This window comes from Copidosoma floridanum, unplaced genomic scaffold (assembly GCF_036245765.1).
Source record: "Copidosoma floridanum isolate Cflo_tuat_1 unplaced genomic scaffold, Cflo_Japanese_pri ptg000025l, whole genome shotgun sequence".
NCBI lineage: Eukaryota > Metazoa > Arthropoda > Insecta > Hymenoptera > Encyrtidae > Copidosoma > Copidosoma floridanum.
The window spans coordinates 3,803,961-3,828,423 of NW_028321902.1; the positions used below are offsets into that span (position 1 = coordinate 3,803,961).

At 37.7% G+C, this 24,463-nt stretch overlaps 5 protein-coding genes across 7 annotated transcripts; 2 read left to right on the plus strand and 3 right to left on the minus strand.

The window, feature by feature from the left end:
• Positions 1–37: 37 nt before the first annotated feature.
• LOC106640389 (uncharacterized) lies at positions 38–1,452 on the minus strand. The gene has a single exon (XM_014354413.2). The coding sequence runs from the start codon at positions 1,450–1,452 to the stop codon at positions 157–159; it is 1,296 nt and encodes a 431-aa protein (XP_014209899.2). The 3' UTR covers positions 38–156.
• Positions 1,453–1,877: 425 nt separating this feature from the next.
• Positions 1,878–2,851, plus strand: LOC106640418 (putative salivary secreted peptide). Of its 2 annotated transcripts, none has more exons than XM_014354454.2 (2): positions 1,878–2,150; positions 2,598–2,851. In XM_014354454.2, the coding sequence occupies exons 1-2, from the start codon at positions 1,962–1,964 to the stop codon at positions 2,787–2,789; spliced, it is 381 nt and encodes a 126-aa protein (XP_014209940.2). In that variant the 5' UTR covers positions 1,878–1,961; the 3' UTR covers positions 2,790–2,851. The 2 variants fall into 2 exon arrangements, with proteins under 2 accessions (XP_014209940.2, XP_014209941.2); XM_014354455.2 differs by having other exon boundaries at positions 1,878–2,141.
• A 1,615-nt stretch (positions 2,852–4,466) lies between these two features.
• EDTP (Egg-derived tyrosine phosphatase) lies at positions 4,467–9,525 on the plus strand. Of its 2 annotated transcripts, XM_089595257.1 has the most exons (10): positions 4,467–4,602; positions 4,725–5,075; positions 5,184–5,544; positions 6,009–6,273; positions 6,358–6,552; positions 6,627–6,970; positions 7,029–7,357; positions 7,427–7,823; positions 7,911–8,198; positions 8,285–9,525. In XM_089595257.1, exons 4-10 carry the CDS (start codon positions 6,187–6,189, stop codon positions 8,373–8,375), a joined length of 1,731 nt encoding a protein of 576 aa, XP_089451383.1. In that variant the 5' UTR covers positions 4,467–4,602; positions 4,725–5,075; positions 5,184–5,544; positions 6,009–6,186; the 3' UTR covers positions 8,376–9,525. The 2 variants fall into 2 exon arrangements, with proteins under 2 accessions (XP_089451383.1, XP_014209883.2); XM_014354397.3 differs by lacking the exon at positions 4,467–4,602 and having other exon boundaries at positions 4,678–5,075.
• Positions 9,083–10,922, minus strand: Pex10 (peroxisomal biogenesis factor 10). Its single transcript, XM_014354399.3, has 3 exons — positions 10,323–10,922; positions 10,001–10,252; positions 9,083–9,929 (listed from the first exon to the last, which is right to left on the minus strand). Exons 1-3 carry the CDS (start codon positions 10,587–10,589, stop codon positions 9,612–9,614), a joined length of 837 nt encoding a protein of 278 aa, XP_014209885.2. The 5' UTR covers positions 10,590–10,922; the 3' UTR covers positions 9,083–9,611.
• A 2,859-nt stretch (positions 10,923–13,781) lies between these two features.
• LOC106640409 (uncharacterized) lies at positions 13,782–20,600 on the minus strand. Its single transcript, XM_089595475.1, has 11 exons — positions 18,357–20,600; positions 17,999–18,282; positions 17,733–17,921; positions 17,524–17,670; positions 17,190–17,444; positions 15,781–16,201; positions 15,140–15,706; positions 14,795–15,063; positions 14,512–14,712; positions 14,277–14,429; positions 13,782–14,206 (listed from the first exon to the last, which is right to left on the minus strand). Exons 1-11 carry the CDS (start codon positions 20,491–20,493, stop codon positions 13,949–13,951), a joined length of 4,881 nt encoding a protein of 1,626 aa, XP_089451601.1. The 5' UTR covers positions 20,494–20,600; the 3' UTR covers positions 13,782–13,948.
• Between the last annotated feature and the right edge of the window lie 3,863 nt (positions 20,601–24,463).

A 24,463-nucleotide genomic window follows, 5' to 3' on the forward strand; every position in this document is an offset into this window, starting at 1 on the left:
TCTGTCCCGATTAAAGCAAACGCTTTTCGCTCACGCGTGGTTTCGTCAATGTTTTATTCAACACTCGGTTTACAAATTATATATTATACAACACCTATATGAACTTATCCAAGGAGAGAAAAAAAAAAAAAAAAAAAAAAAAAAAAAACAGCATTCTTAGTTGAGCAAAGAAGGCCGGTGTTTGAGCGGAGCCACGTGTCGCCTGGGCAGGCACTTGGTGGCGAACTTGAGGGTACTCCTGATGCCCTTGTTGTGGTCAAAGTCGGACCTCTCGCAGACAAAGTGAAAGCAAAACTCGTCGTTGTCCTCCTCGGCGACGTTAACCTGCAAGTCTGCCGCGTGGAGGCACTCAAAGTCCAAACCGTCCACTTCCAGGGGGCGCTCCCGCTGACCGGCCGGCCCGATCTTGACGACGCTGAAGCTCTCGAACCTTCTGTTGTCCTTTCCCCCGGGCACCCCGGTGAGCAACAGTAGCCCGCCGTCCTGCAGATTGTGGGGCCTCAACCACCGCCTCGCCCCGGGCTCGTCCGGAAACTCGAGAACAGCGTCGAACCTCGGGACCATCTTCGCGTCGTACTGCCGGCAGGTGACGTTCGTGTTCCCTGCGGTCCAGCAGACGCTCAGCAGGTCGTGGGCACTCGACCCTTTGACACCGCTCGAGCTGCCTATCTGGGCGACCTCGGTACCCTTGCCGTCCGTGGACACGCGGAGTATGCGCAGCTGGTCCATTTCGTTACTCGCGAACGCCAGGACGAAGAAGCCCTTCATCGGCGAACGCAGGGCCGCCAGCAGGACGGCCGATACGCGCGCCCGCTTGTTATTATTGCTCACACTTGAGAGAAAGGGCGACGGGCCGTTGACCCTCTTCCCTTCGGCGTTGAGGGTGAGCTTGCAGTAATCCGAGCCGCACATGGACACGTCGAGGGCCCGAACAACGAGGTCGAAGGTGTTCTCGTACGGAATAACGGCCACCAACTTTTCCGCCTGCAGGACGGCAGCGTCGTGCAACTTGCACCCGGACGCCTGATGGAGAACGCGCACCTGGACGCTCTTGGTGCGCCAGTCGAGATCCTTGACATTCCAGGTTAGGAGGACCTTGTCCTCCGTGAATGGATGGAGCGACAGTTTGGTCAGCGACTCGCGCTCCGGGTCCTCGGCTCGCACGCTCACCGGACACGTGTCCCGGTAACTGGCGTTCGCAAAGGCCGGCGTCTCTACGGTCACGTTGCACCGGGTGTCCTTGAAGGTCTTCTCCTGGGAGTCGCAGACCGCGTAGAGAAAACTGCCGTGGTCGGTGACGACGTCCGTCGACAAGCTGAGGATCACTCGTCGGTCCAGGTACGTCTGCTCCTTGACGAAGCTCGAGAACTCGGGCACGAGTCTGGCCTGGAGTCCAAAGTGCGAGAGGACGGTCCAGAAGACGACGAGCCACGACGAACCGGTCGGATGCATCTTCATCTATCTGAAATCGAGAGAATTATATGTTACTTCGCTCTCTGGTGTGTTGTTGATCGGTATATAACTCCACGTAATACACTTACATCGGGAGAGAGACCTACGATGGAATGAAGTGCAGCTCGGGAGGTCTAATCGCTCGGGGAATGAGACAAGTGGCGGGGGCCCCGTGTGATTTGGTAACACGTGCGTTACGTACATAATTCTTCCGATAACCTACCGACCCCTCGAGAGAGTAGAGAACAAGCCCGAACTCCGCGTGTATACTTATTTATAACACGGCCACTCACGGCACGGATGAAAATTGACTTTGCTTGTCACGAGGATGTACTCGGTTGGACAAGTGATGATGATGATTCGTGTGATGTGCCGTGGGCGATTTGAGCCCATCGGAGGAGCTTTTTTGTTTGGCCTCTACTGTCGTACGGGGCGCTCCGAAGAGTATATATAGCGCGGAATATAGAGATAAAACCGGTTTTGTTTGTTTAGCTCGAGGTGATAAAAATATGTACGGGTGGATGAAGACGTTGGTCCAGTTGTCGGCGCTGCTGGTGGCGGTGGATTGTGGGAGGATGAGGACCAGCTTCGAAGTGGGCCATAGGCATCCGGTGGAGAACCTCGTCGAGCACGCGGAGGAGAAGGGCCGAGGCTCGCCGGATTACTCCCTCAGCTTCAGCAGGACTTACGTCGGTGACGTCGGTGACATTTTTTTTTTTTTTTTCTTTCGTACATTTTATCATTGAATAACGTACCTTTGGCCGCAACGTTTAAATCAATAATCGGCTCGTTCGTTTCGCTGTTTGTGTTTAAACAAAAACAAAAATCATTTAATCTCGTTATTTAGGAACAATCAGTTGTAAGTTTATAAAAATTATCATCTGTTACTTGAAAACACTGCAGTAATTGATAACAAATTATATGCATGAAAAACTACAAGTTAAATAATTAATTTTAAAAAAAAAGTAACAAATGAAAAAAGTTTCAATCTCAGTTCCAAATCTGGATTGTATGAATTTTTTTACCATCGGTTATCATCCACTTGTTATTCTCTTGAAAAGTATATATGTGACTTTAGGATAATAATACACTAACTTTTTTTTTTTTTTCATAATACAACCAAGTAATTTCATTGTTTATTTTAGAATTACCAAGTAATCACTATGGTGGCTGTAAAGGACGTGATAGCCAGCGGAGGAGGCGCTTACGCGGCCATCGTCGCAGGTGGACCCGGACAGACTTACGTCACTTTGACCTACACGGTTTTGAGACACGCCGATTTTCACTACGAGGTGAAGGTCTATGGAAAACCACCGGCTTTTCACAAGATTCCCTGATGAGGGTCATCGCCGTCATCTGTTTTCTTACGTCTGCTTATAGTTTTTCTATTAGTAGGTAATATATAATATATTTGTGATGTTGAAAATAAGGGGGTGTGACACGCTTTTTCTTCGAGACTTTTTTTAAAAATATTATTTCGATTACCATGTGAAGGAAGGATTATTTTGGCTCGGAGAATTTAGGGACAAAGTACAATAAATTTGCCAACAATCCTCAAGACACGTGGAAGAAAACAAATGGTTTTGATATAAACTTTGGCGTATGAAATATTACAGTCACGATTGTAAAAACTTGTTTTGTGTATATATGTGTTGTTAATGGTGATGTATAGTATATATGTAGGTATAGAGTACGAAAACAGTATACCCGAGTATTATGTAGACAAACTACAAATTAATGTAACAACTAAAACGCGGTGAGTATAAAATTAAATTAGAAAATTGTTGGGTTTCACGAGCGCTAAATTGAGGATTAATCGAGAGAACGAAAAAAGTGTGCAAGAAAAAGCGGCAATTTGTCACTTTTGATTTATTTTTTGAAGTATTTTTGTACAAACGCATTGTTAATCAACAAACGTACATGTATACTTAAATATTAAAAGTATTATTACCAATGTATTAAATTATATTCGTTGACATGTGCGACGTAAGTTTCTTAGTTTTGGGTGAAAAATTGTATAAGTAGCTTTATTTCTATCTAATAAAATATATATCCAATAGTACATAAAAATACGATTAATAATAATTTAAAATCAGTCTGCTAAACGTGAAAACGAATCCTGTATACATGAAAATTAAATGTATATATGAATATAACTGTATATTTATACTGTTGGTTTTGTTTTCTATCTTGTTTTTCGCAAGGCTAATGGGGTGGATTTTGTTTAAAAACTTGATTTTTGAAACTATTTTAGGAAACAAAAGTAAAAAAAAAATCAACAATCTTTTAGATTTTCATTGAATTTTTCCAAATAGTTGTTTAATAATAAGTTCCCTTTTGTCATGAGATATTTATTTATAAACATCGATATGAACAGACATCCATAGACACCAATCATCAATATATTCATGTATTTTCCATAAACTTTGGAAAAAAAACGACCTCCTCGACTTATTATATAGATGCAAATGGAGATCACAATTTTAATAAGTAAAAATAACGTACCTTACTTACTTACCTTTGGCGCAGTGCAGAGAATGAACGAAAAAGGCACGGCCCGGTATATATACCTATATGTTTTCCTAGTTCTGTGCAATCCCTTTAAACTTGACGTATGACCGGATGACGTATTATATATACCAGCTCAAACGCATATATACAAGTCACACATGCCGAATGAATGAATGGGTGGTGACGGTGGTCACGGCGTAAAAGTGTCAGTATATAGTGTATATAATATATAATTACTCACTGTTGACGTTTCAAGTCAATTTTAGAGATGGAACCGAGATAACAAACGGAGACCTGCTGCCATGACGACTATGCTTGTTTATTCTTGTGATAAGAAAAATACCTAATACGTAACGAAAGAACGCGTCAAAAAAATAGGCGTGGGAGGCACGTGCGTTGCTTCCATTCCTCTTTTGACATATATCTTTGGGAAAGGAGTCGAAGGGGCGCGACTTTACACGTATACCTATAGACATACATTTACGTGCGGGTAAGCTTGCGCGGAGGAGTTGGTTGGAGGTGGTGGACGGCGTGTGCGTGGCGTGGCGTGGCTCTTCTCGCGCGGCGGCATCATCGTACTACTACGACGAAGAGGTTAGGAACAACGACGACGTCATCCTTGCACACGCGACGATCGAGGTACGAAATGACTTCTGCTTAGCTTTCTGCTAAGTACACACATCACAACATATCTTCCATAACGCGTATACGATTCTTGCTTGGCGTGTAAATTTTTACGTTTGCTGCGAAAATTATTTCAGGAGCTGGAGAAAATGAGACGGGAAAATATTACGTGTCCATGTGCAGTGTTGTGTGCAAAAAAGGGGGTGCCATGCTGACCACGCGGTTCTACTCGTTCTTGCATCTTTGAAGAGAGAGAGAGTGAGAGAAAACAGAGAGTTGCTGCTGTCTATTTAAAAAAAAATACTCTCCAAGGAAAGGAGAGAGTCGAGGCCTCAGACACGTAGTGCACAGACAGTTGGAACAGCTCCAAGTTAATTGCGCCGTGCACGTCACGCGTACCGTGTCTCGGCAGTCTCTCTCTTGCATCTCTATCCCTGGGCCCGTAAAAGTCAACTCCTTTTGTTCCTTTGTACCTATATGCAGACTGAGTAAGTGATTTTTCTTTAAACTCTCACTCTTCGGTATCATACTATTGAATCAGAGACACTTGTGACTAAAATTGTTTTGTGTTTGTGTGTGTATTTTTTTTTCCAAAGGTTCAAAAACATGTTTTGAGGCATCAGCACATTGATGGTAATTGATACCAGAGAGCGGTCGCAAAGGCTGATCGGAATAATGGCATTGGCAGGCGTAGCTGGTCTGAAAAAGAACGGCTCAAGGAATGCAGAATTTGACAGTATGCTGGTTAAAAAACGTTTGACAAAGTTGAATCTGAGGAACGACGATCAGAGGCTGAAGTTGGATTTGTGCTTGATTTTAAACAGGATCCACTGGTTGACCTAAGTGGCTCTTTTTATTTTTTAACAGAGAACTTTGTTCCTCGTCCTCTTGTTGTTATTGTGTTCGACAGTATGTGCTTTATTTCTAAAGAAACTTTTAGACTTGTGTGATATACAGGTAATTAGTTATCACGTTTTTTTTTTTTTTTTTTTTTTTTTTTTCATTTTTAGTTTTATGCTAAAATGAAAATTAATTTGCAGTTGATGAACTTTAGATTTTTCAAGTTTTTTACTCTAGTGTGATCGAAATCTCGAGTGAGCCTTAAAGATTCTATGAGCAAGGAATCACAAGAGATTAATCAACGGTAATCAATCTTATACTTAATTGTACTAGATTGTTGTGCTGATAAGATAACTCAAACTGATAACGTTTTTGGTACATATAAGTATAATTTGTATGAACTTGTTGATCAAAAACACTCGTAATTAATTTTTTTTATCTTATCAAGTTGACTAGTGCTAACTACCAAGTTAAATATGCGAATTTCAAAACAAAATTTTGCTTTTAAAATATCAACACAATGTTTGCACTGATGCAGTAGACAGATATTTATTAAATTTTGTTTCCAATTTTACTTTCAGTGTTCTAGTAAATTCCTACATTTGGAAAATGCATTGTAGAGAATTAGATTTAGTGCTGAATCATAGTTTGAAAACAAATTGTCAGTCACGTGTATATGCTTGAAGATCTTTTCAAAATCCTGGTGTATTTGTATTTAAAGTTTTGTGATCAGTTGACGAAAACATTTTTACTTTAAATATGGGGGATGTTAATGATGAGGACATTAAAAACCTTATTGCGCATTTTTCTCAAAAAAATTATGAAGCTAAATCTACAAACGCAATGGTATGTGTGCAAAATTTATCTTTTCTTTTAGTTTCCTTTATTCTACATGCCAAACATGATTTTGATTGTTTTTCATTTCAATAGGACACAGCAATCATGAAAAAATGTATTGAACTTGCAAAACGTGACTACGAATGTGAAATAGTCTACAACGATACTGGTGAACTGTGTCCTCAGTACCCTCGTCAACTCATATGCTTTAAAAAAGAAAAGGATCTATTCTCGGGCGAGTACATGATGTTTCCTAATGAAAGCAAATGTGATTTTTCAAAATTCAAGGTAAATAAAGATATGAAAAAAAAAAAAAAAAAAAAAAATCTTAACCAGGATACATCATGTCATTATTTTCGCAGCAAAAAGTCATAAAAGCGAGCGTCGCGAGATGCCGAGAAAGATTTCCAGTGCCTGTTCTTCTCTACAAAAACCGACACATCTGTCGTTCTGCCACATTGTCCGGTGCTGCTGAGGTTTACACTAGGCTAGGATTAAAGTACATTTATTTTGACAACAAAGTTTGGAGCGATAAAGACGTCAAAGAGTTGGACGTGGAAGAGCAGGAGAAGATGGAGAAAAATTGGACTTTTTTGAGTTACGTTTCCAGTGCCAGAAGAGACGACATTGATCTGCTCAAGTACCTTGGTGTCGAGGTCATCAGCGATTTAATGGTCGAGAATAAAAAACAAAAGTTTGGAATCTAGTAAGTATTTAATGGTTTTTATTCAAGGACGTGAATAATCCTCCATAACTTGTTTTAGTATCACGTCGTCTGAAAAAATTGACAAAGAGAACCGATATTTTGATTTCACGATCTTGTCGCAACCATATCCGGGTTGTGAGTTCTTTAAAAAATTACGTAGAAACAACTACGTGGCTGATGACTTGTTTTACGATTGGAACCAGCACTTTGTCGACGCCGAAATCAGTGTGGCCGACAAAATGAACGGTGATATAGCCGCAAAGCTACAGATCAAGTGGGACGACTACAGGAAATGGGATCTCAACACCATAACGCAAAATTACATACAGCTGCTGTTAAAGTACTTGACTGAAGACACGGGCAGTCTGCTCATTCACTGTATATCAGGTAAGTTCTAATATTGTTTCTGGATTGACGTAAAAAAAATCCCCATTAAATCATGTTGATTCTGTGTAGGCTGGGATCGCACACCGTTGTTCATATCTTTACTACGACTGAGCTTGTGGGCCGACGGAGTTGCTCACCGATCGCTGACCGCGCACCAAATACTGTACTTCACGATAGCCTACGACTGGTACCTGTTTGGTCACAACCTGATAGACCGATTGTCCAAGAACGAAGAGATTTTTTACTTCTGCTTCTCGTTCCTCAAGCACATATGTGACAACGAATACAGCGTCCACGTGATTGACGAGTCGTTCGATGTTATCGATGCCGGCGACATCGCCACCAATTTGTCTGTCGGCTCGAACAAGAGCGTGTTCAGTCAGAACGGTAGCAGGCACTGCCATGACATTTTGCCACCGGGTCAAATATTCCACCTCGAATCACAAGAGGACGAACTGATCAATGGGTAAGGCCCGTATTTTCATTCGGTGATCTGACAAAAACGACGATCCAAAGTTTTATGTTGAAAATAATAATGAAACGTGCTTTTCAGTAACGTGATGCCTTCCTCGCCAAATCGCGATCTGGTGACGAACAACGGCTCGCCTCGGTCACCGCCCATCTCGCTCATGAATAAGTACGTAGCGACAAAACGAACGTCGCCGGTGCCGGTGCCAGGATCTCGCGACAACGGTCTGCCACTGCGCGCACGTTCCGTGTCGACGGGCTCGTCCGACAGCTCGTTTTGTTACGTGACATCGACGGGCAGCGTCACCAATTCGATCAAGAGCCAGAACTGTACTTCCCGGCTCTCTACCGATACTCTCACCGAGGAGAATTTGTAAGTTGTGTGAATTCATCAAACAATCAATAGTAATAATGATTACTCAACGAGTAACAAGCGATTTTTTTTTTCTTTGCACGCAGAAAGCCAAACAGAAGAGAGAGACTGCTGAAAGTGCGGCAGATAGCTATGAGTGCCTACAGTCAAGTTATCGGCATGACTCTTATCCATTAGAGGAATTTGAATAATTGTTGAAAATCGTGGGTAGGGAATTTAGACTCTATGCGAAAAGTACTTTCTTTTGCCAATAACATTGCGTTCGCTAAATTTGTAACTTTGAACGAACGAATGTACGAATAATCATACTGAAGATGAGTACTTATTATTACAACGTTTCGTGGCCTATGGAAAATTAGATGAGAGTGAAATTTGCTTGGAAAAGCGGCTAACGCGCACATGTTTCGAAATACACTCGTATACGTTTGTAAGAGCAAATTTTACTCTTTTTTTTCTTTTAAACTCAAAAACCTTCATCTAAGGTATCCATGGAAAATTGACTTTTTTTTTTTTTAATTTTTACCTATACATTTTTCGCTTTTCAGAATTTTTCTTGATGGTGTGCTTTATAAATCTGTAAAATCGTGGAAACTATTTTTTTTTCTATTTATTCGAGAGTATTTATATGCTAAGGAAGGGTTAACTGTTTTGAGGTATTAGTGTTGATTTTATTGTACATATAAAACGCTCGTTATTTTTATATAGTTGTATCGAGAATATTCCTAAAAATTTGGGAGTATTTTGTTTCGCTTTATTATAAGAAATCATGAGAGAATTAACTTTTATAAAAGTGTTCATTTTAAAAGTATACTTTAGTTGATAAGTTGAAACATTTAAATGTAAAATGAGCTAAGTATGCTTCAACTTTGAACAAGTTATGAGTCAAGTCCACAATCAGAAAAAATATCAGTTGTATTCATGAAGTTTTTCTAAAAAATTTTATGTAAATTAACGACTAACCAAAAAAAATTGTTGTACAATATTGTTTATTGAAAAGTTCAGAAAACAAAAAAAAAAGCAATTAACAAACTCTGGTGCATGAGCAGTGTGCCGTACGTACGCAAATACAATAAAACTTAATATTTTTGTACATACAACGTAATTACTGGATATTGATATTTATTAAGTGCTAGTACACGTTTTTAGAATGGTATCAAAACTATTATTCAGAGGAAAAGTGTAATTATTTATTATGTTTTTTGAAGTATTGTATTACGTTATATTTGTTTTTCCTAATCATGTAAACTGAGAAGCTTTTTGTGCTTCTTGTGCAGTACAAAGTTTGTAAAAAAATTTAATTATTTAATTTATCTTTGCCTAATTAATAAAATATAAAATTATTTACATATGTACACATTTTTGCTGATTTGTTAAACAGGCCTTATTATTTATACAAAGATTTTTTTTTCTCCTTTACAAATTCATTAATGGAATGATCCTTGTAGGGGACACAGTTTCTCTGCAAAGTGGACATCGGTTTCTGGCTCGTAGCCATTCAGCCAAACAAGTCCAGCAAAACAAATGGCCACATGGCGTAGCAGTGTCTGGTATTTTTTCCAAACACAATTGGCATCTACCACCAGAAATGTTTTCAAACTCTTTCTCCTCATTCATACTTTTATCCTTGACATTTCTATATTGCCAGAGTCTACACAAGCACTGAGCTATCGTTGCAAAACCCAAAATCCTCAAGCCCCAGCTTACACTACTATGTGGCCTAGGTCCATATGCCTAGGAAAAAAAAAAAAAAATTAAATAAGTACGAATTGAAATTTATTAGCACCTTGATTGTATTTAATCACCTTGAGATAGTCCACTCCAGTGAGCCTCCTTCCTATACTGTAATACCTTCCATAGATGTAAAACAGACCCTTATGAACCAAAATAAAAATTGGAAGCACCATCCGCAACTTGCTCAAGAATGTATTAAGGAATGCTTTGGCTTGTGGCATCAGATCACTGTCAGGTCTGTTAATTTTAACCTGGAGCTTTTCTAATAGTCTCATCAACATTTGCTCTCCAAAACATTCTAGTATGGCTGCAATAACCCTTCTCTGTAAATTTCAATTGTATGAAAGATTCCAAAGGTTTGATTAGAAGGACTGAATTGTAAATTTTGCTTACCATCAATGAAGGAACTCTGTAGGTTGTTAAATCAGCTTGTATGATTCCAGTGTACTCTTCCCCTAGAGTCTGATTTCCCAAGCCAGAAGTTACAATGAAGTACAGCAGTTTAGCTGGTATTTCAGATTTCATGAAACGTGAAAAATTTCTGTGCAAATTGTATCTATGCAGAAGGTCTGTAAGGTTTTCACTTGTCTGGGATATAAAATCATTGTCCCTTTGATGAGATCGCAGGATCTCAGCTTGCGTGGCTGTCCTCTCTGACATATTTAATGTGTACAACCGGTTTAAATGTTTTTGTTGTTTACTACATACTATACATACACTACAATCTTACTGGTTACGCTCGCAGGAAAAACTACAACAACCCGGTACTTAAACGCCAGAGATTCTGGTAAACGAGGTTGTGTGGGGTAAGTAGGTATTGTCAATTTCAATTTTTAAATTTTTCATTGGCAAATCTTTAAAGTTATATACAGCCGTAGCGCAGTTGCAGTGATAAGTGATATACATTAGAACATTATACACTTACATAATTACATAATTCGTATGTTTACCATTATTCCTTAAAATGTAGTATATTCTATTCATAATTGTCAATTGACATTTGACATCCTGTATAGTGTATCAGCACCATCTAGCGTGGCGGATTGCGTGGTCTGACGCAAACTATTTTCTAGGGGAGTCGTCTTGAAAAAACCCTAGATTTTAGGGTTTTTCGACAGAAGTAAATCACTAGGTATACTAATGTCAAATTGACCATCGTAAAAAAAAAGGAAATATGTTAGGTAATGCCTAACGTGTATATCAATTGAGATTTAAATGTAATTCGGTAAATTACTTTGATTTTACATGTAATTTAACAAATGAAAAGTGAATTAACAACATACGAGATTTTTTTATACTACACATACAATAAATAAAATTTTTTTTTAATGTTTACTATTTTTTTTTACACTAAATTGCGTGTTTTTATCACCAACACTGAAGCCTATAAACACTAACTGTGTATCTGATTATTTTGTGTTTCTTCTGTTAAATTAAGGCCCAATAATTAATCCTATTTTTACATAATGACAAAAATTTTTTTAAAGTGCCGATGTGCCAAATTTTTAGACAAGTCGCATAGAGAGAACCATCTCTTTTTTGGGTACACTGCGTACTCCGCTCACCAGTTTTTTTGTTAAAATAAACTTGTTAATTCCTATTGATTTTAGAAAAATTAAATTATTTACGTTTAACTTCATGTAAGTTATTAACAAAAATGATGCAAAATTATAAAATTTTTAGACTTTTTTTATGAAACTCTTATCTGATGAAAATTGTAACATATACAATAATTACCATTGATTATTGAGTGGCTGTTTTTTGGTAATATGTTTACAAGAGAAGGCTCGAAAAAAGGAATAGGTTGGAAACGAAAGGGTTTTTCAAGAAAAAACAAAATAATGAGCAAATATATCCATACGTTTAAACAAATTATTATATAATAAAAAAAAATTTTTATAATGAATTAACAGATCGCTATATTGGTTGACCGATGTTTTTTTTTTTTTTTTATCGAAATCAGGAATAGAGGTGTTTTGTGTTTCCTTGAAGTTTCGTATAAGAAATAACCGAAAATTTGATCGAATTAAAATAACGGACGAATCTATGGAACTTTTCCTAATTTTGCGGGGGGGGGGGTTAAAGCTGCTGCAGAGGTTCCGAATCTGGAGTGGGGGGTAGCGAAGGGTCTTTAGGTATGGTGAGGGGACGTGGGGAGTCACGGAAAAAATAATGGAAAATTTTATTGGAAATCTTATGAATAAATGTGTATACATAATATATTATTACGAAGTGACATATTCTGGACTCCCGTGATGAAAAAGAGCGAGGTATTTGAAAAGAATAAAGTGTAAATAATGAAAAAATACATTGAAAATATTTGAAAAAAATATACATGTACTTTATTTTTTTATGAACATATTAAACATTTTTAAAAACCTCAATGACTCAATTATATAAACAAAATAGAAGAACTTGCAAAAATGCAATAAAAAGGCAGTATTTTGGGTTTATAAAAAAATTGTGAAAAAAAAAAAAAAAAGTATGAACACGCCGGGGGTCTGACTCCCAATTACCACTTATCTCAGCGAGCCACTACGTTTTTTTTTTTCGACATTAGTAGCAGCTCAAGCCAAGCCTAACACATGGGTAGGTCAGAGCCAGTGTGCACACAACTCTGACGACTGAAAAGCTAATTCGGCTATATATACTAACCAACTACTTTTTTCGCCACTTGCGAGAACGGAACCGGAGCCACGCGGTTGGAGGCGGAATCACAATAGCAGTGTTGTCCATCCGTTGTCGATAACTAATTAGTAATAGTATTGTAGGTGACCAGTAACTGCTAATATAACGCCTTAGTATGCCTACACCAATTTGGGTAGATGGTAAGTTTACGTATATATGTTTTGCTTTGCCACATATAGGTATACTACAGCGTTATATTAGCAGTTACCGGTCACCTACAATAATATTATTAATTGGTTATCGACAACGGATAGACAACACTGCTATTGTGATTCCGTCTCCAACCGCGTGGCTCCGGTTCCGTTCTCGCAAGTGGCGAAAAAAGTAGTTGGTTAGTATATATAGCCGAATTAGCTTTTCAGTCGTCAGAGTTGTGTGCACACTGGCTCTGACCTACCCATGTGTTAGGCTTGGCTTGAGCTGCTACTAATGTCGAAAAAAAAAAACGTAGTGGCTCGCTGAGATAAGTGGTAATTGGGAGTCAGACCCCCGGCGTGTTCATACTTTTTTTTTTTTTTTTCACAATTTTTTTATAAACCCAAAATACTGCCTTTTTATTGCATTTTTGCAAGTTCTTCTATTTTGTTTATATAATTGAGTCATTGAATTTTTAAAAAATGTTTAATATGTTCATAAAAAAATAAAGTACATGTATTCTTCAAATTTTTTTCAAATATTTTCAATGTATTTTTTCATTATTTACACTTTCATTATTTATTCTTTTCAAATACCTCGTTCGTTTTCATCACGGAAGAACGGGAGTCCAGAATATGTTATCTCGTAATTATAAGTTACGTATATACATGTATTGAGAAAATTTCCAATAAAATTTTCCATTATTTTTTCCATGACTCCCCACGTCCCCTCAGTACTTTTATGCTAAGTGTTATGGATAAAGATATGCTGAAAATACTAGCAGAATTTACGCAAAAGGCTAACTTAAGCATGTAATGGTTTATAAACTCAAAAGTTACAGATACTAATTTCCATACATTATTAAAAGAGAACTTTGTTTTATGCTCATTACAGTTAAAATGCACAGGTGTACTAGGCACATAACGTTTTGGTTTCGTACTTATGTAAAACTTTATTTATTACAGTTAACAATGGCGCCTTATACTACATTAATTCGATACGTGTACAGTACACATTATATGTGTACTTTCAATTATTTAATGTAATATGTGTATTTGGCAAATATGTATAATCAAACTGCCTATTTTTGAATTGGATTATGGTTTCGAATAAGTAAAATATATTTTTTATAAAATTTGTCATTTATTAAAAATACTTAGAAAAAAAATGTCATCCAAAACATGTAAATGAGAAATTTACAAGTTATTACACTTCTTTGGAATTCTTAAAACGGTGCCGTAACGCTTTTCGAACATGTATGTGAAAACAGTGAGAAACGATTGGGCACAGAAAGATTGCTTTGGCTCGATTTTCATCATACTTATAAAATCATCGATGAATTTTGTAATTGTTCCTATACTGAATCTATGGTCTCGTTTGCGGATTTTTTCCACTATCATGGAATGTTTCTTTAGAAGATTTAACCCTGCTATAGTCGGTGGTATCTCATCTCTCTGGAATAAAAACCAATTCTTACAAATTTTTTGTTAACAAATTTTCCAAAATTGTGTACCAATAACTTACGTGATCAATGATTTTTTGTTTTAGATTGTCAAGGGTATCCCAATCTTCTTCACACGCGATACATTCACAAGTAAGCTCGTACATGTCTTTTAAGAACTCTTGTCTTATTTTTTTATGCTCCTTAATGTAACTACAATAATAATTGGTAAAAAACTAAAAACAATTAAATTAATCGATTAGAATTAAATCAATGTTAAGAAGAAATTTTCGTGTGCATAATTCAATTGTACTGTACCTGTTCACCTCGAGTTATCGGTCGCACAGCATAATAAAATACCCTCCCATCATTTGAATAAAATTTACTGACGTTACTATCACAACTGTGATTAAATAAGCTAGAAATGGGAGAAAAGGCCATTCCTCTTGGGCAACATAAATCAAATTTACACAAGTGCATACACTTTCCCTTTCTACAGGTCAACCCCGGTTCAACTACCTAATGAGCGAAAAAAAAAGCATTCAAGTTCAAACATCGGCACATAAACCATGAATTGAAAAGTTTTCATATTTTTACTCACACTAAAAGCATTGATTGAAAAAATGGTTATAAGCTTTAAAAGGGTCGTGGCAATGAAAATGGCGTTTTCATTTTTTTTCAGTTCTATATTTCTGTCAAGGGCCAGTTCATTTTGACAGAAACTTTTGTTCGAGCTTATATTTAACAAAGCATTTACAGCGCACTGTACATACGATGGAACGATAATTTTTGGACAACAAAAACTAAACAAATTCCGAAAACCGTGAGTAAAAAACTTTTCAATATCCAAATAGTTTTTTGTCTTCTTATCTGAAATATTAACAAATTTTATGTACAATAATCACTCACAGGATCAAAATTAATGACAAACGAAAGAATACTTTACCTGATGTTTTTAATGCATCATTAATCATGATTTTCAAAGTATCGATACTTCCAGCTTCTTTGTAAGCCATAATAAAAGTTCTAATGCTCAGCTGTATAAGGCTTTCTTCGTAACCATAAGCAGCTATGCTTGTTTCACACTCAACATCGTGATATTGTTCCCAAGCCTCTTCTTTACACTCTTGACTACAGTACATTGCATAGGCACATTTGTCGCACGGTATGGTTGCCCAGAAGATGGCCAAACAATGATTACAGTAGGCAAAGTTTTTCTTGCCATTGGAGCTTGTGACGAAAAATTTTTCTTCGCAAATGTGATTCCCAGGCAAGATGTCGTACGTAGCCACCAAGTGCCGCCCATATTCTTCGCTGTACTTAATTTCGGCCTCCTCTTCTACGTAATAGTAGTCATTGTAATCTATCTCTTTTTTACCTTTATAATCCGAATGATTCAACTCCAGAAGTTTCTCGGCTTTTCTCACTTTATACAACAATTCCTTCTTAACTGCCACATCCCCGATCTTGTTGAGATAATACTTGGCTCTCTCACATGAATTCCTCTGGTTACCTGTGAGAAGAGTAAAAAAGTATAAAAACGCAGCTCTACTAGCTAACGCAATATAAGAAGAAAAAAACACCTACCCTCTTTCAAAGCAACCTGGCACTCGGTCTTCCTGCACAGCAGCTTGACCTTTAGATCATAAGACTTTGTGACCGCAAGCGCAGAGTCGATATCAAGGAGGCATTCTTCATATTTTTTCAAATGCATCAATAATGCGGATCTGTTTGCATAACTCAGAGCCGATTCGTTGGATTTTGGGGGTGCGTATGCAATGCCAAAGGTGTAATTCTTCCAGGCGTGCAAGTGAATCTTGGCGCTGTGTTTTTTTTGCCTGAATACTCGATTACCTGCCTCGCGGTAAGCGTTAGATTTTTGCTCGCTTTTTTGGAAATCCGTGACCCACTTTAACGGCTTCGGGGACAAGGTGTCCAGGTTCATGTTCTTCAACGTGTTCAACTCATCGACGATCAGCATCCTCTCGCGTTCCATCCTTTGAGCCTTTTAAAATGAAACTGATGAGACTATAAACTTCACAGAAAAAAAAGATAATTAAATTCAAGGAAAATATCCTACGATGTATATAAATGGGTACTTTTTTGTGGTTCACTCGTTTTCGCTATTCAAGTGCTGCAACTAATTATCAACTTGCACACACTCTTAATTCAAATTTATTTACTCAACACCTTAAAATAAAAACACCTGTACTTACCAATCACACACACACGCGGTTTCGTAGATGTTTGTTTCGATACGCCCCCACAAGTGTTTTTATAAATGAATAACGAAAACAAACAAAGTAACCTCTAAATGCAGTACAGGATAGAACCTTTTACAATAAGTTGAAAACTTTAATGATGATTACAATCGTAATTGACTGCGATTGGAACTGATGATACTATTTAACGGAATTCCATTTAGAAATATTTAAAATGATGTGCCAGCATATTTTGGTTCCTACTGCACGTATACCTATTCAGATTTTCAGAACGTCTCTTTCCATCTGTGCATGTAAATTAAAAAAATATATATACTTAACCCGTCGGAGCGCCGGAAACGTTCGACGGTTCGATCCGAGCAAATTCAAAGTGAACAATTGCAATACTAATACTGCTCCAGCGCCAACATTAAATTAAATAAAAAAATAAGAGTATTTTACAAACAGTAAACAGTAGATTGGCATAAAAAAATTCCATAAATCAAACTAACATTTGCAAATTAGTCATTGGTGATGCGTGTTTGAAAAGAAGTAGCATTAAGTGAATTGTATAAAATTTTAAAAATTCAAGGAACAAAAAATCAAACAGCTGTTGTTAAATACATGTCTTTTATTTTTTAGTACTTTAGTTTTGCACATTTGTACATTGTGATAAATCAATCGACGTAAGTCGTTTTACAAACAGTATATAAAAATCATACGATTTTTTTACAGATATCCAATTACGTTGGTTTATATAAAAATATACAAAAAATATCAAACGAAACTTTTTCAATCCATAATATTATAGATATTATCCAAAACCTTGCTTAAGCAAATCATCAGTTCTCCCATAATGACGGATGGTACCGTCTCGTCGTCCAGCTTTACAGCACTCCTCATAGCTTCCGACAGTTGCGCAACTGTCCTTTGACTGACCCTTGTGCCCTTATGACAACATATGATAGGTCGTACCAGAGGTGTCAATTTATGAAACAGTTCAATGTCACGTGGGACAAAATAGTTCCGACAAAAGAGATCAGTATTTTTCTGAAATCAAAGAAATAAAGTCAAAGCTTGTTTATTTTTAAGTTAAACAACACAAATATTATGAAAATAATATCCTTACCACAGGCATTTCATACATTTCCTGCAAACTAGGCCAGTTACACAAACAAGCCTGACACTGGCAATTAAATTTCATGTGTTTTTTTATCGATTTTTTCCTATCTTCCTGCTCTTGTTCCAAAAAATTTTTATCATATGCCACAAGCAACTAAACACATTGAGATTATTATCAACATGTGAAAATATTATTCATCATCAGCTCTAACTTACCGGAGATCCTGCGTTTATCGGTCTCAACGCAAACATTATCAAACTCATGTGATTTGTTATGAGAATCTTTGTATTTGGATAGCAACTGTGCTTCAAAAGACAGGACAGTGGAGCGAGACATGCTCCTTTGCATTTTTCTGTATTCACACAATTCTGCGTATCACTGAACGCGCTTGTGGGATTGTAGAGCTAATAAAATATTTGTAAATATATTTAGTATGAAAAGAAAAAAAAAAATAATTAATGTGCCATTTCATTGTACTTACAAAACGAGCACTGGAAGCAATTTTTTGCCGTAGCTTCAACAAAACTTTTCCAAAAAACAAAACGTCCGGATTTTCCGCCATATCCGTAGCGCACTTGAATTTTACATTTTCACCAAAAAATTTGGTTGCTTTGGCTAGAATGATCAACATTTTTTCACAATTCATGACATCGACGCTTTTTTCGGTGATTTTCTGCACGGCGACGCTCATCGTGAAAATACTCTTAAAACCAGTAGAGTAGTGTAAAGCATTTTCATCGTTATTGGGATCGGCCTCGCAGTACTCTGAAACAACAAGTACATTTCACAAATAGCACTTACAAAGCTTAACTGTTGTACAGATGACAATAAATCCTTACTCATGTTTATGTCCAGTGTTGTAACTTCGTCCTTCAATTTCTGCAGCCCACCAAACTCCTTGATTCCCTGCAACAAACACCTCAGGGCCAAAAAATCGGGATGATTGAAAGTGCAGCTGATTTTCTTGCAATGCGAAGCTACGATGCACTCGATGTTGTGATATTCGTCCCAGGCCTTTTGTTTGCACAACTCTGAGCAGTACATGCTCCAGTTGCAGTAATCGCATGGTATGTTGGTCCAAGATTTAGCATAGCAATAGTCGCAGTTGAAGTGCGAGTAGTTGATGTCGAACCTGGCCAACTCGGGCGGTTCTATGTATATTATGTCACCTGGAGCAAAGTCCCTCATGGAGTACAGCAACTTTTCTGAATCGCGAAACATTATGTGGACGTCGTCGTAGTAAGAATCTTTCTTTCGGCGATGGTAAATCTGCACGTGCTCGTGTACCTTTTGCTTCTTGGTGCCGATGCTTGCTGGCTCGTCAAGCTTAGCCTTTTTCATGTGCAACACTTTCATTGCCTTACTCGATAGGCTCACGGTATATTGACTCGGCGTCTCCTTCGACTCCTCCATCAGTTGTTTACCTTCGCGGTACAAACTTTCACACTCCAGATGATTACCAGAGCCATTGTTCCCCAAGGCTGCCTTGCATTCCATTCTTCTGAAAACCAGTTCAATTTTATTTTCATGGAAAGCCAAGGCTCGATCGATGTCGGCAAGACACTCCACGTACTTTTTCATGCGAAATAATAAGCCCGATCTGCTTCTGTAGGCATTAGCAAGTTCCTTAGAATTGAGCGGAGCGCAAGCTATGCTTTTGGTGAACAGCGCAAAACACTTTTCCAACTTTTCGTCGTTTAAATTGGCTCCCTTTAATATTTCCTCGCCGGCATTCAACGCTGCGATTGAAGCGGCCTTGTCCTTGCCAACCTTAACAGCCAGATTCTTTTCAAAAAACGCCTTGGCTCTGCAAGACCTCAACCCCTTGACCAACAGCTTGTCCAAATCATCGGTCCCAAAACCTTGCTTGTTGTAATCATCTTGAAAATCTTTGATCCTTTCGATATTTTTTCTTCTCACCAGGTTCATGTCATCGTGGAATTTCACTGGCACCAGATCTTCCATCTGCAGTTGCGCAAACGTCAATGGTGGCAGTTGAAACTTGATGCAATACTCGTGTACTGCCTTGGATAGAACGTTGTCCCACAAACTGATCCTACTCGGATAAGCCCTGCCGATCTCATCAAAAATAAACTTTATCTGCCGACTTAATATCACGTCAGTGGTGTCTCCTGCGTTGGCCACCTCGTCACACCAAACGTCTCTTTTCGGTTCTTCGTTCATTTTTTCGTGATACCTCTGAATCCTGTATTTCTGCTCGTTTTGCATCCTGAGCCAGTCACCGTGAAACTTGGTAGGCAGCAAATTTTCCTGCTGCAAGGTCGAAAAGTGCATCGGTTGCAGGTCGAACTTCTCGCAAAACAGCATACACGCCCGTTCCGTCGCCTCATCCCACAGCGAGATGTTGTCCGGGGTGACTTCCTCGATCTGGTTGTACAAGAATTCCAACTGCTGAGCCTGCAGCGCTTCATCGCTGTGTACATCGGCGGCGGCCTCGAGCTCCTTGTCCCAGTCTTCCTTGTCCGAATCGGCTTCGTTGTTGTCTAGAATGGTGAATTTGGGAAAATAATTTCTAATGTCGAGTTCTTCGCGACTCCTGGAGTTAAGCTTTCGATCGGGACACCTAATGCGTCTATGGGATTCTCTGTGATCTCTGATGCTCATGACGTCTTGGGCAGGTAACAACTGATGGCGTACTACTTCACTTGTGGAATCTGGGTTGAAGAAGGATTTCTCGTAAGGCTCGCCCAACGTTGCTCTGGCAGACGACTGGATTGATCCTCTCTGCCACTCTTGCTCGGAATAACAATTATTTAATTGGAAAAATTTCTCTTGCTCACCCAGAGTCCCCAGAGAACAAGCAGTGGTGGTGGTGAACGACGAGTTACCGGTACTGCAGTCTTCTTCACCGGTGCCGCCTTTTTCTTTCATATTGGCTACCGGTGCTAACTGTTTGCGGAATGCACTAAATATTTGACTGATCTCCGACAGTAGTGTAGTGAATGAAGAAAGCATTGCACAACAGAGATTTGATTTGCAGTTGCAAAATGGAGACTGATGGTGACTATGGAATTTTGATCTGTCTAACCCAAGACTCTTTTATAGAACAGTACCCCACGGTCCCCACGCCATAGTTCCACAATAGGATGTGGGATGTGGTACAGATCGAAGTTCTACTATACATGTACAGCTTGACGTATAGCTGGCACGCGATTGGTCGGTCACGAATCAGTTGATCAAACGATTAATGTCTTAAGACTGTAAGCCACACCTATGGCGGGTGATTCATTCAAACTGATGTTAACTGAATACCGATATAATTTGTTTTAAACAAGGAAATAGACACTTTATTCATCATAAAACTATGTAACCTGATTACATTATAACGTTAGAACGTTTTTTAAGGCATCAATTGAAAAGTTTCTACAATTCATGTTAATACAATAATTTTGTCAACATAACCTCTCTTTTGAACGACTCTGCGTTAACAAAATTTTTTTTAGTTTTGGTGGCTAAATATCTTTCCAATATCATAATGCAATCACCTAACATAGTTTTGTTATGAACAGGATGCCTATTATCTTGTTTAAAACAAATTATATCAATATTTAGTTAACGTCAGTTTGAATTGAATCACCCGCCATAGGTTTGGCTTACAGTCTTAAGAGGCACCCTTAGGGTGCCTGTACATGGGCGTCTTGCAGTCTGGAGACTGCCAGCCAAAGCTTCGGCGGGCGATTCAATTCAAATTGATAGAGATCAATATTTTTTTTTTTCTTGCATTCCGTACAACAGACACCTTGGTTTCAATGAAACTAAACTCTGAAGTCGTATTTTGATTTTAGAAACTGGTTTTAGTAAAAAGTTTCAAAAAATTTGGAGTCAGTATAACAAACGACTAGTCGGTAAACAGGAAAATTGCAGTAACAGGCTGCCAGCAAAAACTAGTCATTTGTTATACTTACTCGAAATTTTTTACCAAAACCAGTTTCTAAAATCAAAATACGACTTCAGAGTCTAGTTTCATTGAAAACAAGGTGTCTGTTGTACGGAATGCAAGAAAAAAAAAATATTGATCTCTATCAATTTGAATTGAATCGCCCGCCGAAGCTTTGGCTGGCAGTCTTCAGACTGCAAGACGCCCATGTACAGGCACCCTTAGCGTTCAACAAAAGGGCATGAGATGAGTAACGTTTGGCGCGACGACTGAATAACTGATATACTTATATGTTTGATTGATATTCTCCCTCGCGAGTTTTTCCGTTTTTCGTCGTGAAGTAAGTATCTGTAGGTAATCGGGGAGCCAGGGGTTTTCATTTCGTTGTTGGATGGAATTTAACGAAATCTCGCAAAAACTATAGATTGTTGTCCATATAATGATCCTTAAGAAAAATTAGAAAGAATCTGGTCAGGAAGACCCTTTTTTTTGTTGCAAAATAACTTTACAAACCGATTTTTTTTTTTTCAGTTATCTCACAATATCTCGGAAATGAAGCATATTATCGAAAAAAGTTAAATACAAAAGTTGTTTAACTATTGACTTTATGTAATGGTCAATTTTTTTCAAGAGCTGAAAATTGTTTATCCTTACCGAAAACATTCGATAAAGTTGTAAAAAATTAACAACAAAGAGATATGAAAAAATGAGGGAAGAATCATTTTTTATTTTTGATATTTGGATATTAGATGGGTATCAGTATTGTTAACAAAATGTACCAGGTCCGCTTTTTCAAAAGCAATATGGCGATTTACTGCAAAATTGTTAATTTGAAAATTTAGAACGCTGTAAATTCTGTCACAGAAATCGGATTTTGATAAAACCAATTGGAATCGGCAGGTGTTAACATTATCTATTATTAAACCGGTTTTCAACATTTTTTAACTTATTTTTTTTTTTTTGTTAACAAAAAATCACTTATTGTGGCTCGTGAATTCGTCAATTTGCAAGATAGAGCTTTGAAATGAAATGCATTCGATGACACCAATTTTTAAATTAATTAAAAAAAAAAAAAAAGATTCATTATGCATACCCAACAAAAGCCGAGATTGCTCAGTTTGGTCAGACACAGGAGGAATTTTTTCAAAATCGGTTTTCCCGGGTGTGCACCACTTGGAGCCTGGAATGTCTTCCTAAGATAGCACTTTTAGTATAAAGTGTTAAGATCATAATTTCAATCCTTTTAAATTGCAACGGAAAATAAAACATTGTTCCTTTCTTACCCAATATTTTCATATGATCACGCATTGGCCGCTGAACCATGGATTCTATACGTCAAAAAAAAAAAAAAAAAAAAAAAGTAACAACTATGCTCTTGTAGTCAGGTAAATAAAAAATACAAATATCGAAATTAATAATTTGAGACTTTTTAACTTGATTTAATCCTTAAATAAGTCGTCATGCATGTATCAACGTATAGTATACAGTATTTCACTAAAGTAGTTTTAATGCAGCAAAAAGCTATTGTTGTGCAGATCATGGGGTAGCAGACAATAATCTTTTGGCGTCTAACTCTATCAACAGTTCGAAATATATGTATATATACACACAGGCGTGTAAACCATAATTTACATTTTACAATCATACAAATGAATTCAGGGATGAAAAGGACTGTTGAGTATAAAATTTGTAGCCCACAGTTCCTTGTTGAACTTAAATACCCGGTACAGTCGGCTGTCATATAATTAAAAATGTTCCAGATTCATGCAAGAGAATTTTTCCCGAAATGATCGATCAAATTGAGAAAATCGGAAAAATTTGTAAGAATCACTGAAAGAACGGTTAATTGTCTACGTTTAAAAAGTCGAGCCAAACAAGAGTCATCGCGCTACTTCGTCGGGTGGAATAGCAATCAAGGACAAAACTACCCTTGCGAGTTATCAATTGGGATTATGCCTCTACCACGTGACCTCAGTATATATATGACTAATATAGATGCGAAATAACACAGGTCTTATGGGAGGAATCTTGTTTTTTTTTCGCACTTAAAAAGATTGAGCTTAAAAAGGTTGTTAATTCCATGTTACTGATATAATGAGAGTTACGTAGTTATTTTACACGGGCAGGTATAGTTCCTGCATAATACGTTCATCAGCGCGTGAAAAAACAAGGGCTCTCTTGACACCTGATACATTTAAGCCCTCGGCACTCCCGTACCCAGTGATAATCTCTACTTTCGTGTTTGAATTACAATTCGTTAGCTCACCCAAGGAGAACAGCTATCGAGAAATTACCCACTTTTACCAAACAAACAATTTTCACTGCATGACTTCAGTAGAGGTGGTGGTGATTCAAAACTCGAATTAATTATGCACAACAGAAAAAAGGGGAATACTGATAAAGGCCTCTCGATTCGTATGCGATACAAATCATTTTGTGAACAGGTGAAATCAAAGCGTTAGTTTTTACTAATTTTTGAGTCTGGATTGAAGTTAAAAACAGAACTGTTGGCATTTTAAAGAGAAAAAAAAAACTAGCTCTCGGTTTTGTTCTACTATCCATCAACAGCTAATCAAGGGAAAATCCACATAAGTAAATATGGGTCAAAGTAGAAATGCGCAATATCCTTCCATCCTATCGAGGAGCACAACAAATATTTTTTGGAGAGACGACAAATACCTACGCGCATTTTAGTAGAGAAAGAACTTCTCTGTTTTTTTTAAGTATCGTTTTCTTAGCATTGCAAAACAAGATAGCAACGAACCGTAAGTTAATCCAGTAAAACTTTGGGAAAATTTAACAGGATGAGCTATTGAAAAAAAAAAAAAGGTTCGACAGAACAGGCATCTGGTCTTGCATTTTTAATACTACAAATCAATAAGCCTATAGGAAAAAAAGAACATGCGGTCTATTAACCAAAGGCTGTACCTATATGTAGAAAAAACTCTTTCCCTGTACAAGCTGTTTTTTCTTGTTGCAGTGTCTTGTGTATCTAGCAAATTTTTTCGTTCTGACGGTTTTTTCGGCCAAATATATCAGATAGTAGAA

Excerpts from the sequence above, each read along its gene's own strand:
- LOC106640389 (XM_014354413.2), bottom strand. The coding sequence starts at position 1,452 with ATGCATCCGACCGGTTCGTCGTGGCTCGTCGTCTTCTGGACCGTCCTC.
- LOC106640418 (XM_014354454.2), top strand. The coding sequence starts at position 1,962 with ATGTACGGGTGGATGAAGACGTTGGTCCAGTTGTCGGCGCTGCTGGTG. Across the intron at positions 2,151-2,597 it reads GCAGGACTTACGTCGGTGAC|AATTACCAAGTAATCACTAT; the intron begins GTCGGTGACATT and ends TGTTTATTTTAG.
- EDTP (XM_089595257.1), top strand. The coding sequence starts at position 6,187 with ATGGGGGATGTTAATGATGAGGACATTAAAAACCTTATTGCGCATTTT. Across the intron at positions 6,553-6,626 it reads GTGATTTTTCAAAATTCAAG|CAAAAAGTCATAAAAGCGAG; the intron begins GTAAATAAAGAT and ends TTATTTTCGCAG. Across the intron at positions 8,199-8,284 it reads ACTCTCACCGAGGAGAATTT|AAAGCCAAACAGAAGAGAGA; the intron begins GTAAGTTGTGTG and ends CTTTGCACGCAG.
- Pex10 (XM_014354399.3), bottom strand. The coding sequence starts at position 10,589 with ATGTCAGAGAGGACAGCCACGCAAGCTGAGATCCTGCGATCTCATCAA. Across the intron at positions 10,253-10,322 it reads ACAGAGTTCCTTCATTGATG|AGAAGGGTTATTGCAGCCAT; the intron begins GTAAGCAAAATT and ends TGAAATTTACAG. Across the intron at positions 9,930-10,000 it reads CTGGAGTGGACTATCTCAAG|GCATATGGACCTAGGCCACA; the intron begins GTGATTAAATAC and ends TTTTTTTCCTAG.
- LOC106640409 (XM_089595475.1), bottom strand. The coding sequence starts at position 20,493 with ATGCTTTCTTCATTCACTACACTACTGTCGGAGATCAGTCAAATATTT. Across the intron at positions 15,707-15,780 it reads CCAGGTTGCTTTGAAAGAGG|GTAACCAGAGGAATTCATGT; the intron begins GTAGGTGTTTTT and ends CTCTTCTCACAG. Across the intron at positions 14,713-14,794 it reads TTTCAATCAATGCTTTTAGT|GTAGTTGAACCGGGGTTGAC; the intron begins GTGAGTAAAAAT and ends TTCGCTCATTAG.